The following is a 15,240-nucleotide window of genomic DNA, read 5'->3' on the forward strand; positions in this document are numbered from 1 at the left end:
TAAGAGACTCTTAATTTTATAAAATACAAATTTTATCTCATAAAATAATAAACTTTTGATAAATTAATTTTTACAATGCTAAAAGTATAAAAACTAAATGGTTAGAAATAATTTGAATATTTAATCCGTGAGGAGGTTGATCTAAATTTTGTTTCGAGCTTTAAATAAGGTTGAATTTGAACCGGTCCAAATCGAGTCATTGGGCCGAAGCATCGTTTTAATGGGGCTCGTCTCTCTTCCAACATCTCATCACCGTAGCGAAGCACCGGGCAGCTTCTCCCTCCTTCTCTCTCTCCTCTTCACTTCGAGCCTGAATCCGAGCTCCATTCTTAGGCCCTAAAATTCATCTCTCTCTCTCTCCGAACATGCTAGCTCGCCTGGCTGCCAATCGTCTTGCCGGAATCCGGCAAAGTGTCCGTCAGGTTTTGATCTCACTCTCTATTTTCACTCTCTTTCATCCTCCAATTCCTTTCTCTAATTTCAGTTTTCGTCTCCTACAGACTTCGCGATGCTTCTCAACTGCCTTCAACTATGTGAGTCCATGGGTGTTTTCCATCTAACTTTGTAATCTCTCAATTGAATGAAAGGCTTAACTTTTTTTTTTTTTTTTTTTGTTGAGCTCATGAATTTGAGTTTTTGACGTGTTGCAGCATGTTGATTCGCCGGATAACAATCCCGATCTTCCTTGGGAATTCTCTGAGACGAACAAAAAAAAGGTAGGTGTTTTTAATTACTCTAGAAATTTTAGGATTTCTGGTGTTTTTAGTCTGAGACGAGAATGTTTTAACCTTTATTGATTTGGGAATTTGGGAAATCTGGGTGCCTTTCAGATCGATATTCTTCTGCATTTGGCTTGTCTTATGACAATTTATTTTTCAAAACAAATGATTGTTCTGTTAATTTGACCCAACACCTGGAAAGCTAACTTGCTACAATTTGTTGCTTATAGATAGCCATGTCTGGCTTCCAACCTATCAAATTATGGGACAACAACTCATCTAAATAAAAGAGGAAATGAGTACTGTAAGGGTTAGACCAATGTAAACGACTAGAATGATGCAATGGATACCACCGCGCATCTTTCTGTTTTTATGATTGTTAGAGCGTAGCTTTTGGGAATTAACCAAAATAATACCCAATATACATGATTCCCGCAACATAATTGATAGATAGTCTCGAAGAAGCCTTTTTCCCCCACTTGTACATGAAATCGCAATATCTTAGTCTATCATTGTAAGTTGATTTGGTAACTACATTGTATGCATCACATTTTGTGCTTTTAGAAACTTTATTATCACAGATATGTGATGAGGATTTAAGATGCTCTTTGTCATTTTGTAGTGGGTGGAAGCTTAATTATCTTTTTTTTTTACGTAGATTGTCTGGTGGGCTTAATATCAGTATGATATTCCCGTACTTGGTTTTACAATCATTCATACTTATGTTTGCCTAATATTTATTATTATTATTTTAAAAAACTGGTTTAATATTGTTGTAGCAAATAGGGATATATGTTTGCTTCTTGTAATTTCATCTTGTCGACATCAATCAAATATTTCTTATAAAAAAAGGGTTTAGTTGATCTTATTTGTGTGCAGATTGCAGAGATATTATCCCACTACCCCTCCAATTATAAACAATCTGCTGTCATTCCTTTGTTAGATCTTGCACAACAGCAACATGGTGGATGGCTTCCTGTTTCTGCAATGAACGCAGTATGTTGGCATATGCTTTGAAGTTGCTCTTTAGTTTGATATCGTGTCAGTAATTTGAAGTATTCCAAAAATGTATGAAAGAACTTTAGTATGCAATAGTCAAACTATGATAAGAATATTTATACCATACACTGGATTTGACTCCTCATAGTTGATTTGCTAAAGCCTTTGCCTCTCTTTCATTCTTTTGTGTGCTTTATTCATTTATTATTTTCTTCAGGGTTGGGTAGATTTGGCTTGCTTAATGTACTCCAAAAATAGTCGTGTTGTGCATAACATCCTAACAAAAATCCATGAGCTTCGTTTATTTGAACTACTTCTTCCAATTTCAGTAATCTAAAAAAACATTTGGTCTTGGATTATGCACAACCATGACTCTAAAATGATCGTCTTAACTACAATAAGTCAATATCCTAAAACAATAGCACCCTTCAGAACAAAACAAGTGCATAGAGAAACTGGGAGCATCTTCTAAAGAAAATCAGCTAAATAACTAAAATAAGGTGATTTCTTACAAAGGAGATTCATGGCCTCCAAATTCTTAAATAACATGCTTGCTGCTTCTTCAATATTTAATTTGTCTAGCATAGCTATTTAAATTAATTTTTCGTTCCTTTATTTAAGAGACTCATAGTAAAACAAAACGCCTTTAATTATATTAGTCCTTAATCACAAAAGTATGCACTTTCTAGATTGTCATTGATTGATTGATTTTTGTTATTATTATTTAAATGACTATGAGTTGAGCATAGCTCTGTACCATAGGTTGATTGGGAGTTGATTGTATCAGTAGAACAATTATGTAAGGCTGTGAACATGACGGATGTTATGCCAATATATTTCATTATAAAGGTACCTTTATGATTGACTCAGGTAGCTAAAGTTGTGGAGGTTGCTCCCATCCGTGTATATGAAGTTGCGACATTTTATTCAATGTTCAATCGAGCTAAGGTGAGAGAGAATAAATTAAGTCTATATTGTTTCTTGATTTACATTTGGATTTTTGGTGATCTGTTTAAAAATGATGTGCCTACCAGCTAACCTGCTGAACTTCATTAATTTATTTTCAGGTGGGCAAGTACCACTTGTTAGTTTGTGGCACTACTCCATGCATGATTCGTGGCTCTCGGGAAATAGAAGATGCTTTGCTAAAACACTTGGGAGTGAAGCGCAATGGTGAGTGTTATGTAGCAGTTTGCTCATGAAACGTTGGGCATGGGAGAATTCATAATTATAAATTATTGTAAGCGATTGGAAGTCTGAAGTTAAACTTAACTTATTACTATTTAGGTACTCCATATATGTTAAAAGTATTTGACCTCATATGAACAACAATCTAAATTTCTACAAGATAACTTTTATAACAATAATCATAATTATATTATTGATGCAAATTTATGTACTTTTTTTATTATTATTATTTTACAATTTATTCATTAGAACTTTGGAGATATATAGATCTGAAGATAAGTCCATAATGTTTGTGATGTGCAGAAGTAACAAAGGATGGTCTGTTCTCTGTTGGAGAAATGGAATGCATGGTGAGATTTCTTTTCTTTCTCTCATTCTATTTCCTTGGCATCTACCCTGACCTTCTTATACAACATTTTTTCAATGAATACCAAATTTTCATGAAGAAAAAGAAGAGAAAGATAACAGTGGCATAGAATTCCCTCAAACAGAGGAAATACAGGAAGGGCCTGCAGAGAATGCTGTGGCCCAATCAAGTCTGGCACTTGTTCTCTCTCGACACTTGGTCCAAAGTGTAAAATCAGTGTTTTTAAGGCTCAAAGTGTTAATGCTTCAAGGTGTATCTTTTTAAAAATTGTGTACCTACTTACCAGCTAACCTGCTGAACTTCATGACGAAAACGTCAATGTCATTTACTCAAAAGGGCCTTGAAATGGGTTCTCAAGTTGCCTATATTAACCCAAGGACCTTCACCACCAGCCCCATTTTACTAAGTGCCTGAGTGCCATTTTAAGTGCAACTCTTTTCCCGCCTCGATTTCTCAACAAAGGATACCACCACAAGTTTCTTCAAGGTTTGGAATCCCACTCAAAATAGATTAAATGAGATTGAGTCTGTCATCCCTTGAGAAAAAAGCTTTTCTTACTAGATGAGAACCTCTTACGAAACTTACTCACAATGGGATTCCAAAACAGAAGACTTCTAGGATTTTGACTAGGTGAAACTTCATACATACAAATACATATGTTAGGATGAGCAGTGATGGACCAGTTAATTACTACTTTATTTGTATTTTAGTTTCTGTTTATCTTTTGGCTGTTCTTTATATGGTATTTATGTTTGGCCATTATGTTAGTGGGCCATAGTTTATAGCGAGTTGGAGCGTGAGAGGAGGTAGACGTTACTTGTGTTGAACTCAATTCTTGGGAGAGCTTGGTCTCTTGAATTGGCTGGTCAAATTGAAATTGATAATTTGGCTCCAGTGCATTTTCATTGAAGTGGAACTTGTCTTTTTAAGGAGATACTAGCATGGTTAAATAGTAGTTTCTTATGCCAAAATGAGCATAATTTAACTGGTAGTACAACCTTGAAATCGGTGGTTCGATTCCCTCACCCCATGGATTAATTCAATGCTTTCGAAGAAAATAAAAGCAGTTTCTCATTCCTGGCCTTTGCTCTTCAGCAATTTTATGGATATAGTTTCCTCCACACGTTTATTACTCATTTGGATGAAGAACAAGATGTTGGTTGCCTGAACAGCTTACAAATTTATTTGTCATTGTCCTCATGTTATGTTTACTTCAAATTCTTCACTAATATTGATCAAATTGTTAACCATCATGAGTTGGTTGTCCTCGGTCTGTGTCGAAGTAGCTTGGCATTCACAGAAGAAAAAAAAATGCTGGTCAAATTGTTTAGATAAAGCCCCACGATTTTTTCTTTTTCTTTCTTGCTACCTCTCTTTCATCTTCTCTTTTGGCATGCCTGATGAGACTCGTTGAGTTACCTTCGTAAGTTATAATCTGATATCTGCTTATCTTCTGTAGGGATGTTGTGTTAACGCTCCAATGATCACAGTTGCCGATTACTCTAATGGATCTGAAGGATACACATACAATTACTATGTGAGTGCGCATAACATTTTCATTCAACCAAGCCATATAAACTCTCTGTGCTTGAATCACAATTATTTGCGTATATTGTATCATTTTCAGGAAGATGTCACTCCTAAAAGAGTCGTCGAGATAGTAGAGATGTTGAGAAGAGGGGAGAAACCGCCGGTAAGGAAACTAACTCGCTTGCTGATGTCAAGTTCCCCAGATTTCTTCTCTGTAATTTTCTTCACAATGCTGGCTTATGATTAAAAAAAAAATGTAACATCTATGTCCTATTTCAGCATGGCACACAAAACCCAGGACGCATTCGGTGCGGACCAGAAGGAGGAAATACAACCTTGCTAAGCGAACCGAAACCGCCTCCATGCCGGGACCTTGATGCTTGCTGAAAAGCCTCCCATTTACTTCCTCCAATAATGCCAAATCTGGTGGATTATTATTTATTTTGTCAAAGTTTCATCCACCCCCCAAAAAAAATGTTTCTATTTTACTTCCGGAATGGATTCTGGTGGATTTTTCAATAACACACAATGCCTACTTGTTCTGTTGTCTAAGCTATGCATGCTTTTGTTTTTTTGACTTTTGTATAAGCTACGGACGACTTCAGCAATGGCCTCAATATTCATCTGTGTTTTTTTTCCCTAATCCTGTTTAACGTGTATTAAATAGTTACAAAGTTTTTTTGCTGTTATACCTCTTTCCCCCCCCCCCCCCCCCCCCCCACCTCTTTCCCCCCCCCCCCCCCCCCCACCTCTTTCCCCCTCCCAATTGTGTAGCACTTAGGATAATAATTAAGTGTATAATAAATAAGCATGTAATAACAGATTCAATTAATTTCAACCGAGAAGAATATGTAACTAAATTCAAATGCAAAAAGTTGAGAAAAATATTAGAAGAGGACACAGTGATTTTTACAATGTTTTAATCAAATTCGATTTACATTCATCTTCTCATGCGTCTCTTAGGGTTTTGATTGAAAAAATTCTTTTACTATTTTCATCCATTAGAGATCAAACTGTTATTTTGCTCCTTTTTTTAGTAAACTCAATCCTTAACACGACTTTAGAACAAATCGTCAAACTTTGAATAATATGCACTCCTCTCTGAACTTGCAACAAATAATCCTTCTTTCTAATGGGTTTCGAATATAAAAATCATTTTTTGATTGCGAAGAAGCCAAGGCTTGAGGATAAATAGAGTGGATATATAAATTAGAACTCGCGAAGAAGCCAAAATTTGAGGATAAATACAAACATATAGTTTCTTTGTTTTACTCTCATATTTTAATCTGATCCTTTAAAAAAGAAAAATTTTAAAGAGATAAGATGTCTTTCAGGGGTTCTGTCCATCTCCCACTCTTGGTTTCTTTCCATTTTGTAAATTATTGTTGACACATGTAAAAACCTTTATGAATGAATTAAGGTCTTGGTGGGAGATTCATTCATCTCTAAAAGGGGTACATTTTTAAACTCTTAATGATATCAAAGCCATCAAACTCATATTTCTCTATCAAAAAATTATTGGGTTATCTTCTCCTTATTTTCTATCCCCATGCTATCTAAGCTAAAAAAGAAAATTTCTCCTAACCCTCATGTGATCATTTCTCCCTCTTCCTCGTTAAACTATTGCTCTTTTTTTTCAGCAAACTAAATCCTTTCCACATGTTTGAACCCAATCGTCGAAATACTCGAAACTTTAAATAACATACACTAAACTCTCTATATAGAGTATAAATTTGAACTTGCAACAAATAATCCTCATAGTAAAAACTCCCTCAAGACCAAGATGAGATTGAGAGCTTTGAAAAAGAACCACATGGACACCTTTTGCAACTTTGAGGATTGAAAAGAAAATAAGAAATTTTGTGTGAATTATAGAGAAAATGGAGAGTTTATATTTTATAATATATAAGAAGATGGATGGTGATATCTAAATTTGATTTGGATCATTGGATTTTGAAAAGGAAAAATCAATTGTTGAGATTAAAAGAAGTAAAAGTAAATATTAAAAATTAACCATCACCCACATTTGATTATTAAATATTCAATCACTCATTATTTTAAACTCAATTTTCATCACTTATTGTTAATTAATTCAATCACCCATCTTTCATTCTTAATTCAATAAAAATCCAATCACCTATCACTCGTTTTAAAATTCGAAAAGAAAATTATATTCACACTTCATACAAAAAATAAATTTTGTAGTTTTTTTAAGATAAATAATTTTTTTTCTTTTTTCTTTTAAATTAAATAAAAATTCAATCACCTATGACTCATTTTATAATCAAAGTTAATTTTATTGTTAAACCTCACCCAAATTTAAAATCATCTCTTTAAATTAAAACCAAACAAATTCAAAGTTCATATAATTTTAAATTTAGAACCAATTAAAATCAATTCATTTATTTTTAAATCAAACCAAATTTCAAAATCAATTTTCTTTCTAAGTCATACACTTTTTTTATGAACCCATTTTGATGAATAAGCCAACACGTCAACTCGAATATCTCTCTGTTAATCTAATTTTTAACTACACTTTTTTTTTTTTTTTTTTTAGCTCTAATTTGTTTGATTCAGAACTTAATATCAATAATTTGGAACTCTACAACTATTCAAAATAATAAAACTAGTAGTAAATAAAATTAGATTTCTTATCATCTAAACTAATTAATTAATTTGAGATAAAAATGCCAACAATATCATTCTATTAAATCTTAGTCCTATAAGTTTGAAAGGTTAAAATTCAGCTTAGGACTAAATTCCAATTTTATTTAGGGTCAGATTTACAATTTCAACAGATTTTTTTTCTTTTTTTTCTATAGAACTCAGATCATTTCATGCAAGCAAAAACAGCTAAGGGCGCAGTTCTCAGCCCCAGATCGGGCAGTTCTCTCCTCTTTTGATCTGATTCTGTTTGGATTCTTGAAATTTTTTATGATCGATCAACAAATAACTCCACAGAATTCAATTAATTCGTCCACTTAATTTGATAAGTTTTTTGGTCTTCAGCGATTCCTATAGTTTGTTTTGATTTCTCCCTTTTCTACTATAATAGTAAATTCTTTGTAATCTACCTACATTTTGCCTCTTCTTCGAGGTGAGAAGGTAGATTTTGATTTGCGCGTGTATTGAATCTCAGCAACAAACAATGGGAAACTCCTCTTCGATGCTCACTCAATATGATATTGAAGAAGTTCAATGCCACTGCGATAATCTATGTGAGTTTCTTTTTCTTTCCGATTTCTGTTCCTTATTCTTTCTTTCCATACTCTTCACTTCTAATTTCTCTCGGTTCTCATTCAATTTGGTTATATAACTCAGTTACGCAACAGGAAATAGTGTCACTGTATCAAAGATTTTGTCAACTCGATCGAAACTCAAAGGGATACATCTTGGCCGATGAGTTTTTATCAGTTCCAGAATTCGCTATGAATCCTCTTTCTCAGGTTTTCTTTTTAAACATTTCTATGATTGTTTTCTTGAAATTGCGTGTACTTTAATCGGCGAATGATAGTTTGTCCTTTCCTTTTTGTGTTCCCCAGAGGCTGCTAAAGATGGTTGATGGTTTGAACTTTAAGGATTTCGTGGCATTTTTGTCTGCATTTAGTGCTAAAGCTAGCATCCAACGTAAAATTGAATGTACGTATAAAATGCATACTTACTTGCGATTGTTTAGATCCTGTCGATGATACTCGACATTTGATTTGTTTGACGGTGTTCCAAATATTGCCTTTGAAGTTTGGAGCAAATTTTTTGTTTATATTTCCCACTTTTCGTACTTAATTGTACAGAAATGCTATGGAATAATGCTCTTTCCAGTTTCCATTTAAGACGTTTTCTTCCCATAAATATTACATGATCTGCTCCTTGAAATATAGAAACAAATGCCGGTATACTTATGTTCTTGAATTTGATGGTATCGGGAATTTATGAGGTTGAAATGGACAAAAGAACCTCCACCTATCTTTACATTGGTAAGATATTGCCCACTTTGGGCGTAAGCATTTAGAGCTGTGCTTTTGATTTCACCCAGAAGGTTATATTGGTGGAGATTATTGTTCATACTTATGTACACTAGATCTCTTTCTTTCTTAAACAACGAAGGACTTTGTTTACGCTCCTAGCAATTACTATCCTATATGTTTGTAGTCTTCTTCTAGAAGTATAGATAGTGAGAAAAGGTTATATCAAATGGGCTTCTATAAAGAGTCCTCAAAAATCAACTTATTGTAATTGGCTCAATAAGACCTACATAGATAGAGTAATTTGGTCTTTTTAGTTAGTTGATATATGAAAATCCCAAGAGTCATCTGCATGATTTTAGGCAGCCTTTCTAATTTTTTTTTTTTGGATAGTGCGAGTATTGGGTCAAAATGTACATTAGTATCTCTTAATAAACTTTCTTAGTCAAATAACATTCTTTATTTGTTGTGAGAGAGGGGTTGAATTCAGTGGTTAATTTCCTTCTGCCTATCAGAAAGATGGCATTGTATCTCCTCTTTTCTTTCTTGTCAATCGTTTTTTTTAGCCACTAACAACATACTCTTTTAACTAAAAATTTGATTATCTAAAATTTTAATAAATGATATGCTAATATAATAAGCTTTGTTGTCTTGAAAAAGCTGGACTCATCAGTTATTATTTGTTTTTGGTTCCATCAGTTATGTTCAAAGTTTACGATGCCGACTTGAATGGGAAGGTGTCCTTCAATGACATGATAGAAGTGCTACAAGATTTGTCTGGTCCCTTCATGTCTGATGACCAAAGAAAGGTACTCTAGACGATACATTAAATCTTATGAGGCATTGAGAGAATTGTTTATATTTTCCATGGCACATGGCATGTTATAAAGTTACGTTCGTTTCTTTCTTTTGCAGCAAGTCTTGAGCCAACTTCTGGAGGAAGCAGGTTACACAAAGGAAGTCCATTTAACCCAGGACGATTTCGTTAAGGTTTGTTTTTACCATGTTAAATCTCATTCCTGTTCATTTGTACCAACAAGACCTAGTGGGCCAGTGACTTCCTAATCTAACACGCATACAAACACAAAAATAATTAATAATTATTTGAAACTTGGATCAATTAAATGGAGTAAGTACATTAATCGTCTTGAATTACCCAAATATTACCACAAAGATAAAGCAGCTGAAATCTCAAGGACAATTTGTGATCAATAAATAGTCTAGTCATTAACGTTCACAATCATATTTGAAATCTTAAGAAAATTTTTATTCTATCAATAACAGTACCTCGTTGTTGAACTTTAAAGTTAATTTTTTAAATTGTTTTTGATTTATACTTACCGAGTCTTCAGCATCTGAATGAAAAGGGTTCCACCAATCATGGTTGATTTGCTTATTCTCTACACTTCAGAACTACTTCATTATTCATCACTTAGTGTCTTGCACCATATCAACTTTTCCATGATTTTTCCTAGAAGTCATCTAGTTCAATTTTGTGACCCCGTGCAAACTATTATTGTACTGACTTCTGTCATCTGAGTGCTGCAAGTCATTCATAATTTTCTCAATTCATATATTCCCCCAGCTGTTATAATATGTATTTTTTGTTCTTTTGCAGATTCTTGGCAATTCTGACCTGAAAATGGAGGTTGAGGTGCCTGTCGATTAAGACGACTACTCAAACTATTCCTTTGTCCCTTCCCTTTTCCCCTTTCACGAAAAGGAGAAACGAATGATACATTACTAGCTAAAGCGTCATCGTCATGTATCATTTCTTCGTCATCCTCCTGTATCATGTCTTTCTCAAGCAATTTCAGCATCGATGAGCAAGATCAATTCTTCAAACATGTTCATTTATGCTCAATTCAAGCCTGTGGCTCACCCTTTTGTAGACAGATATTGATTTCAAAGATTACGAACCATCTTAATGAAAATCTCTCTGAAACGAATTATTTCTGATCAAATTTGGATCGACTATTGTCTCTTAACTAAACTCTAAAATTAAAGGATTGAGACATAAGAAAATTAACAGGAGAAATCAATTATGCGGAAACTGAAGGATTCTGAATAGTCATTTAGATTGTCTTAGATGTATGATGTATGGGGATCATTTGAATTGGTTGTGAGTAATTCATTAGACAATACATCTAAGACCATCTTATTTAACATACCTTTTCACTTCATTGTTGCCTTATAAGGTGAAGATAAGGTTGATGGTTTGGAAATGCTGCAGGATTTTACATGACGCCAAAGCTTCTGTAGAAATGGAGCCAAAACTTGCCACTTGAAGTTGACACAACAATCCTCCAAAAGCCGCCATTAGAGACTCGTATCCACCGACTTATAAACTTCATCCCGATAACAGGTTTTTCTCTTAAAACTTCGTCTTGAGAAATGTGCAGCAAACCTCTCTGCCTCAAAAAGAAAACTTTGTTATGTTGAGTACATTTTCCGTATGTTGGGTTGCTCGATTTTTTTGGGTCTAAGATGGCAGAGGATTTGAACCATAAAAGACTCGATTTTTTTCTAGTAAAAGTGGAGGATTTGAACCACAAATCTTTTGACTAGAATACATATCTTTTTTAACTCTCCGGTACATATATTGTCACCCTCTATAAATAATTTATTAATATATTATTCATTTGTTTTAAGCATGTAAATTTTTTCATACTACTGCGGCAGTACTACCGAATTTCTCCAGTCAGTTGCCACTGCAACCTCTTGTAAGCTTCATTCATTCTTACGTCATAATCATGTCTTCTACCCAACTTCTTCATTTTCTTTTTCTTTCTTTTTATTTTTTTCCCCACCAAAATCTCTTTTCTTTTTGTTGAGAACATGAAAGAGTTTTATTTTTCCAATACTATCGACGCTAAAATTTATTAGCATTCTCTTTACATCCTGTTATCTCCATATGGCACCGATTCCCAAGTATACATTCCTCTCCATCTCTCTCTCTCTCCGAAGCCCAAAAGATTCAAAATTTTTACAGTACAAGTAATTAAACTCTTCTTGTGTTTCAAAAAACTTCACACAACAACCGAGAGAACTTGCAAACTGGCCTCAGAAGTTGATGAAACTGACTTTTTTGCTACAATGGCAGAACACCAAAAACGCTCTCATGGGCATGCAACTGAAGCAGATGGTTCGAGTCATGAGATGGTTTTAAGAACATTTGATCGAAATGGGGTTGCGAAATACTCATCGAAAAGTGGTTCGAGGTCGAGAGTGAAAGCTTGTGAAGTTGAACAGATCGGTAGACGATTGACAATTCTTGAAGAAGATACAAGAGCTATGAAGAAAGCTTTGTTCGACAGTTTGGAGGAAAGGAAAAATCTTGTGTATGAGATAAACCAGCAATTTCAGATCATAAACAAAAGCCATGAGTTATGTAATGAGGTAGCTGCTTTGATGGCTTCTCTTGAAGATCATGATGAGACACTCCATTCCCCCAAGGTAAAATGATTTGAATCTCGTTATTTACTTCAAATATCTTGAATTTCTAAACTTTTTTTTAATAGAAATAGATGAGAATAAAAAGCATGTTTTGGAGTGATTTTGACATGATTAAAAAATCATTGTTGTGATTCAAAATCACCCCAAAACTCGTCTTTAATCCTTCTAATTTGACACTTTTAATTGTTTCTTTGTTTTTCATGAATTTAGTAATTGACATACACTATTCATTTCTATTTTGAATAGTTAATAACATGTTTTAGAGTAAATTTGATCTTAATCATTTCAAAACTACTGAGAAGCTTTATGCTTGTTCAATGTTCATGACTTTAGTTTCATAATTCTTTTACATTTCTTGATAATTTCTACAGCATCTCATCATAAATGAGAGAATAGGAACTCAATTTATAAAAAGAAAAAAAAAAGATACAAATTAGGTTTGCACTGATTTGTGGAAATACTTTTGGTTATGGTGGAGAAAACAGGAATCGAGAGGTGGTGTTGGCCTATCAGAAATCTTTCACCACCAAGCAAATATATCTCTCGTCTTCAAACATTTCAAACCAAATTTGTTGGCTTTCACAGATTCTACCAAATCTTTGCATCTTATGAGAGAAAATTGATCTCTTTTTCCTTAAATACATGTAAATCAATTGGGGAGACTTGAATTTAATTTGAATGTTTGATCTTTTGGTCAAGAACATATGTTCAATCATCGAGTTATATTTATATTTAGGTTGGCCTGGTCCCTATAATGAGATTGATTGTTGTCGTCTTTAATGTTTGATATTCTATTGTGTGTAGAAGTTTTTTAGAAAAACTTGTGTAGTTTCGATAAATTCTTTTACTATTTTATGTTAAAAATTATTCTTTTTTATGATATTATTTTAAATACTTATTTGTCTAATTGAAAATATTATACCATTGTTTAAAATTATATATAGAAAAACTATTTCATAGCCCGATGGATGATCCATGTTAAAAAATTATTGAATGACATGTTTAAAAAGAAATATTAACATTTCCTTTACGTCAAATTCGAGGGAAATTATTAAAATAGAGGGTAGATACGAAAAAACCACCTTGTTCCTTCCTATTTTATTTCTTGCTCACTTGGTGTCACTCTCATCCATCTCCGGTTGGTCTTGCCCAACTCTTCCATCACCCATCTCTAAGCCTCGTGAAGAAGAAGCTTCTGCCGGAGAAGAAGAGGAAGCCAAAGAGAGGAGAAAAAACCCTAAATAATGGGCAATATTGTAATTTTACGTATCATAAGAATGGGTAATTTTAAAAAATAAGAAACAAAATGAATGTAATTTTTTAAATAAAAACAAGAAACAAAATTAAAGCAATTAAAAAAAAAAAAAAAGAAATAAAATGAAAGTAATTTTGGAAAATAAGAAACAAGAAGAGAGTGGGAGAAAATGATATGATCGCAACTCATAAGGGGTTGAAACTGAAAGCCTTATCTCCAATTTTCTGGGCTCCGAGACAACTAGAAATGAGTCTCCGATTGCTTCCTAATTCCGGCCACCCCTCCCTCCATCTTCGCCGCAATTGCCGCCTCTTCTACGACCTCCGCCCCACAAATCAACAACCACCGCCACCAATGGAGGTCGAAATCAAACTCCGTCTCCCCGACTCTTCCTCTCACCACAAACTCTCCCACCTCCTCTCCTCTCACCACATCAAAACCCACAATCAACACAACTTCTTCTTCGACGGCCCCAACGCTGAGCTCTCCTCCAACCACGCCGCCCTCCGGATTCGACTCTACGACGAAGATTCCCACTGCGTCCTCTCTCTCAAAGCAAAACCCATAATCTCCGACGGAATCAGCCGCATCGAGGAGGAGGAAGAGGCGTTGGAACCATCGATCGGCCGCGCGTGCGTGGAGGAACCGAATCGAATGTTGTTGATGGAAGAATCGAAGATTTTGGAGAGAGTGAAAGAGGAGTATGGGGTTGATGGGTTTGTGTGCTTGGGGGGATTCAAGAACGAGAGAAGAGTGTATGAATGGAAAGGATTGAAATTGGAATTGGATGAAACGATATTTGAATTCGGAAGGAATTATGAAATGGAATGTGAGAGTGAAGATGCGGAAAGAGATAGGGATTTGTTGGAAGGATTTATGAAGGAAAATGGGATTCGTTATTCGTATTCTCAAAGTTCTAAGTTTGCCATTTTCCGATCTGGGAAGTTGCCGCCATTCTCCTGAAACCTTTCTTCTTCCATTTTCATGATGCCGTCAGCCGTCCCAATTTTTTTCTCTTTTAGATTTTATTTTAGTTTTAAATTTTATTTTTCCTGAAACACATGTAATTGGTTTTTTTCCCTTTTTTTTTTTTCAAATAGAAAAGAATATAGTTTATAAATATTAAAATCTCGGTGTCGATCTCGGTAAAAAAAAAAAGAGTACCTTCACAAGTTCTTCATAAATTGTACTCTTTTTAAATGATGAAAATCAATTCGAGTTAGGTAATTTTCTCAATATTTCGGGTCTTCTATTCATAACTTGTGTTAGATCAAAAATTGTTTGGATTGAGTATACAATAAAAAAAAAAAAAGTTTGTCACATTGCATGTGTTAGTTTTAAAAAATGGGATGATTTCTTACTAACTTCGTTATATTTCATATTTGCTTTGAGTTCGAATTCTTAATCACGTTTCTTTTTACAATAACCAAAACTAAATACTATCAAAATTCTAACTTTTAAATCTTTTATAAAGGTTTTAAATGTTTTGTTAATAAATATCTTTTAAATATTAAAAAAAGAAACAAACTATTTACTTAAGAAAAATAAATTCCCTGTATTTGATTAAAAAATATTTGTTCACAATTTCCCTTTGTTAATTTGCTTTTAACTTTCAAATCTCTTTTAATTATCTTTAAGAATTTTCAAGGTTTTGTTAATTTTTTTCATTTGCTATCAAGTGTAATCCACCATTAACTAACATTCAATTAGAAGTTCAAATTTTTACTTGTCTTACGACTCTGATTTTCTGATGTTATTTGAGCT

General features: G+C 33.8%; 4 protein-coding genes across 6 annotated transcripts; all 4 read left to right on the top strand.

Moving 5' to 3' along the window:
- Window positions 1-162: 162 nt before the first annotated feature.
- Window positions 163-5,446, top strand: LOC103494666 (NADH dehydrogenase [ubiquinone] flavoprotein 2, mitochondrial). Its single transcript, XM_008455963.3, has 10 exons — window positions 163-422; window positions 501-533; window positions 651-716; window positions 1,599-1,715; window positions 2,589-2,666; window positions 2,786-2,891; window positions 3,210-3,256; window positions 4,733-4,810; window positions 4,901-4,966; window positions 5,083-5,446. The coding sequence occupies exons 1-10, from the start codon at window positions 366-368 to the stop codon at window positions 5,188-5,190; spliced, it is 756 nt and encodes a 251-aa protein (XP_008454185.2). The 5' UTR covers window positions 163-365; the 3' UTR covers window positions 5,191-5,446.
- Window positions 5,447-7,553: 2,107 nt separating this feature from the next.
- Window positions 7,554-10,729, top strand: LOC103494669 (uncharacterized). The gene is made up of 6 exons (XM_008455967.3): window positions 7,554-8,021; window positions 8,125-8,249; window positions 8,346-8,442; window positions 9,465-9,574; window positions 9,681-9,755; window positions 10,384-10,729. Exons 1-6 carry the CDS (start codon window positions 7,952-7,954, stop codon window positions 10,432-10,434), a joined length of 528 nt encoding a protein of 175 aa, XP_008454189.2. The 5' UTR covers window positions 7,554-7,951; the 3' UTR covers window positions 10,435-10,729.
- Window positions 10,730-10,987: 258 nt separating this feature from the next.
- On the top strand, window positions 10,988-13,095 carry LOC127143758 (uncharacterized). Of its 3 annotated transcripts, none has more exons than XM_051087402.1 (3): window positions 10,988-11,130; window positions 11,869-12,221; window positions 12,707-13,095. In XM_051087402.1, exons 2-3 carry the CDS (start codon window positions 11,925-11,927, stop codon window positions 12,842-12,844), a joined length of 435 nt encoding a protein of 144 aa, XP_050943359.1. In that variant the 5' UTR covers window positions 10,988-11,130; window positions 11,869-11,924; the 3' UTR covers window positions 12,845-13,095. The 3 variants fall into 3 exon arrangements, with proteins under 3 accessions (XP_050943359.1, XP_016901457.1, XP_050943358.1); XM_017045968.2 differs by lacking the exon at window positions 10,988-11,130 and adding an exon at window positions 11,452-11,488; XM_051087401.1 differs by lacking the exon at window positions 10,988-11,130 and having other exon boundaries at window positions 11,569-12,221.
- Window positions 13,096-13,128: 33 nt separating this feature from the next.
- LOC103494667 (triphosphate tunnel metalloenzyme 3-like) lies at window positions 13,129-14,714 on the top strand. Its single transcript, XM_008455964.3, has one exon. It carries the CDS (start codon window positions 13,651-13,653, stop codon window positions 14,437-14,439), a length of 789 nt encoding a protein of 262 aa, XP_008454186.2. The 5' UTR covers window positions 13,129-13,650; the 3' UTR covers window positions 14,440-14,714.
- The last annotated feature ends 526 nt before the right edge of the window (window positions 14,715-15,240 follow it).

Source organism: Cucumis melo, chromosome 7 (assembly GCF_025177605.1).
Source record: "Cucumis melo cultivar AY chromosome 7, USDA_Cmelo_AY_1.0, whole genome shotgun sequence".
NCBI lineage: Eukaryota > Viridiplantae > Streptophyta > Magnoliopsida > Cucurbitales > Cucurbitaceae > Cucumis > Cucumis melo.

Bases quoted from the DNA above. Each gene is read 5' to 3' on its own strand.
- LOC103494666 (XM_008455963.3), top strand. From the start codon at position 366: ATGCTAGCTCGCCTGGCTGCCAATCGTCTTGCCGGAATCCGGCAAAGT. The intron at 423-500 runs GTTTTGATCTCA...CGTCTCCTACAG, and splicing joins TCCGGCAAAGTGTCCGTCAG to ACTTCGCGATGCTTCTCAAC. The intron at 1,716-2,588 runs GTATGTTGGCAT...TGATTGACTCAG, and splicing joins CTGTTTCTGCAATGAACGCA to GTAGCTAAAGTTGTGGAGGT.
- LOC103494669 (XM_008455967.3), top strand. From the start codon at position 7,952: ATGGGAAACTCCTCTTCGATGCTCACTCAATATGATATTGAAGAAGTT. The intron at 8,443-9,464 runs GTACGTATAAAA...TGGTTCCATCAG, and splicing joins CATCCAACGTAAAATTGAAT to TTATGTTCAAAGTTTACGAT. The intron at 9,575-9,680 runs GTACTCTAGACG...TTTCTTTTGCAG, and splicing joins TGTCTGATGACCAAAGAAAG to CAAGTCTTGAGCCAACTTCT.
- LOC127143758 (XM_051087401.1), top strand. From the start codon at position 11,862: ATGGCAGAACACCAAAAACGCTCTCATGGGCATGCAACTGAAGCAGAT. The intron at 12,222-12,706 runs GTAAAATGATTT...TGGAGAAAACAG, and splicing joins AGACACTCCATTCCCCCAAG to GAATCGAGAGGTGGTGTTGG.
- LOC103494667 (XM_008455964.3), top strand. From the start codon at position 13,651: ATGATCGCAACTCATAAGGGGTTGAAACTGAAAGCCTTATCTCCAATT.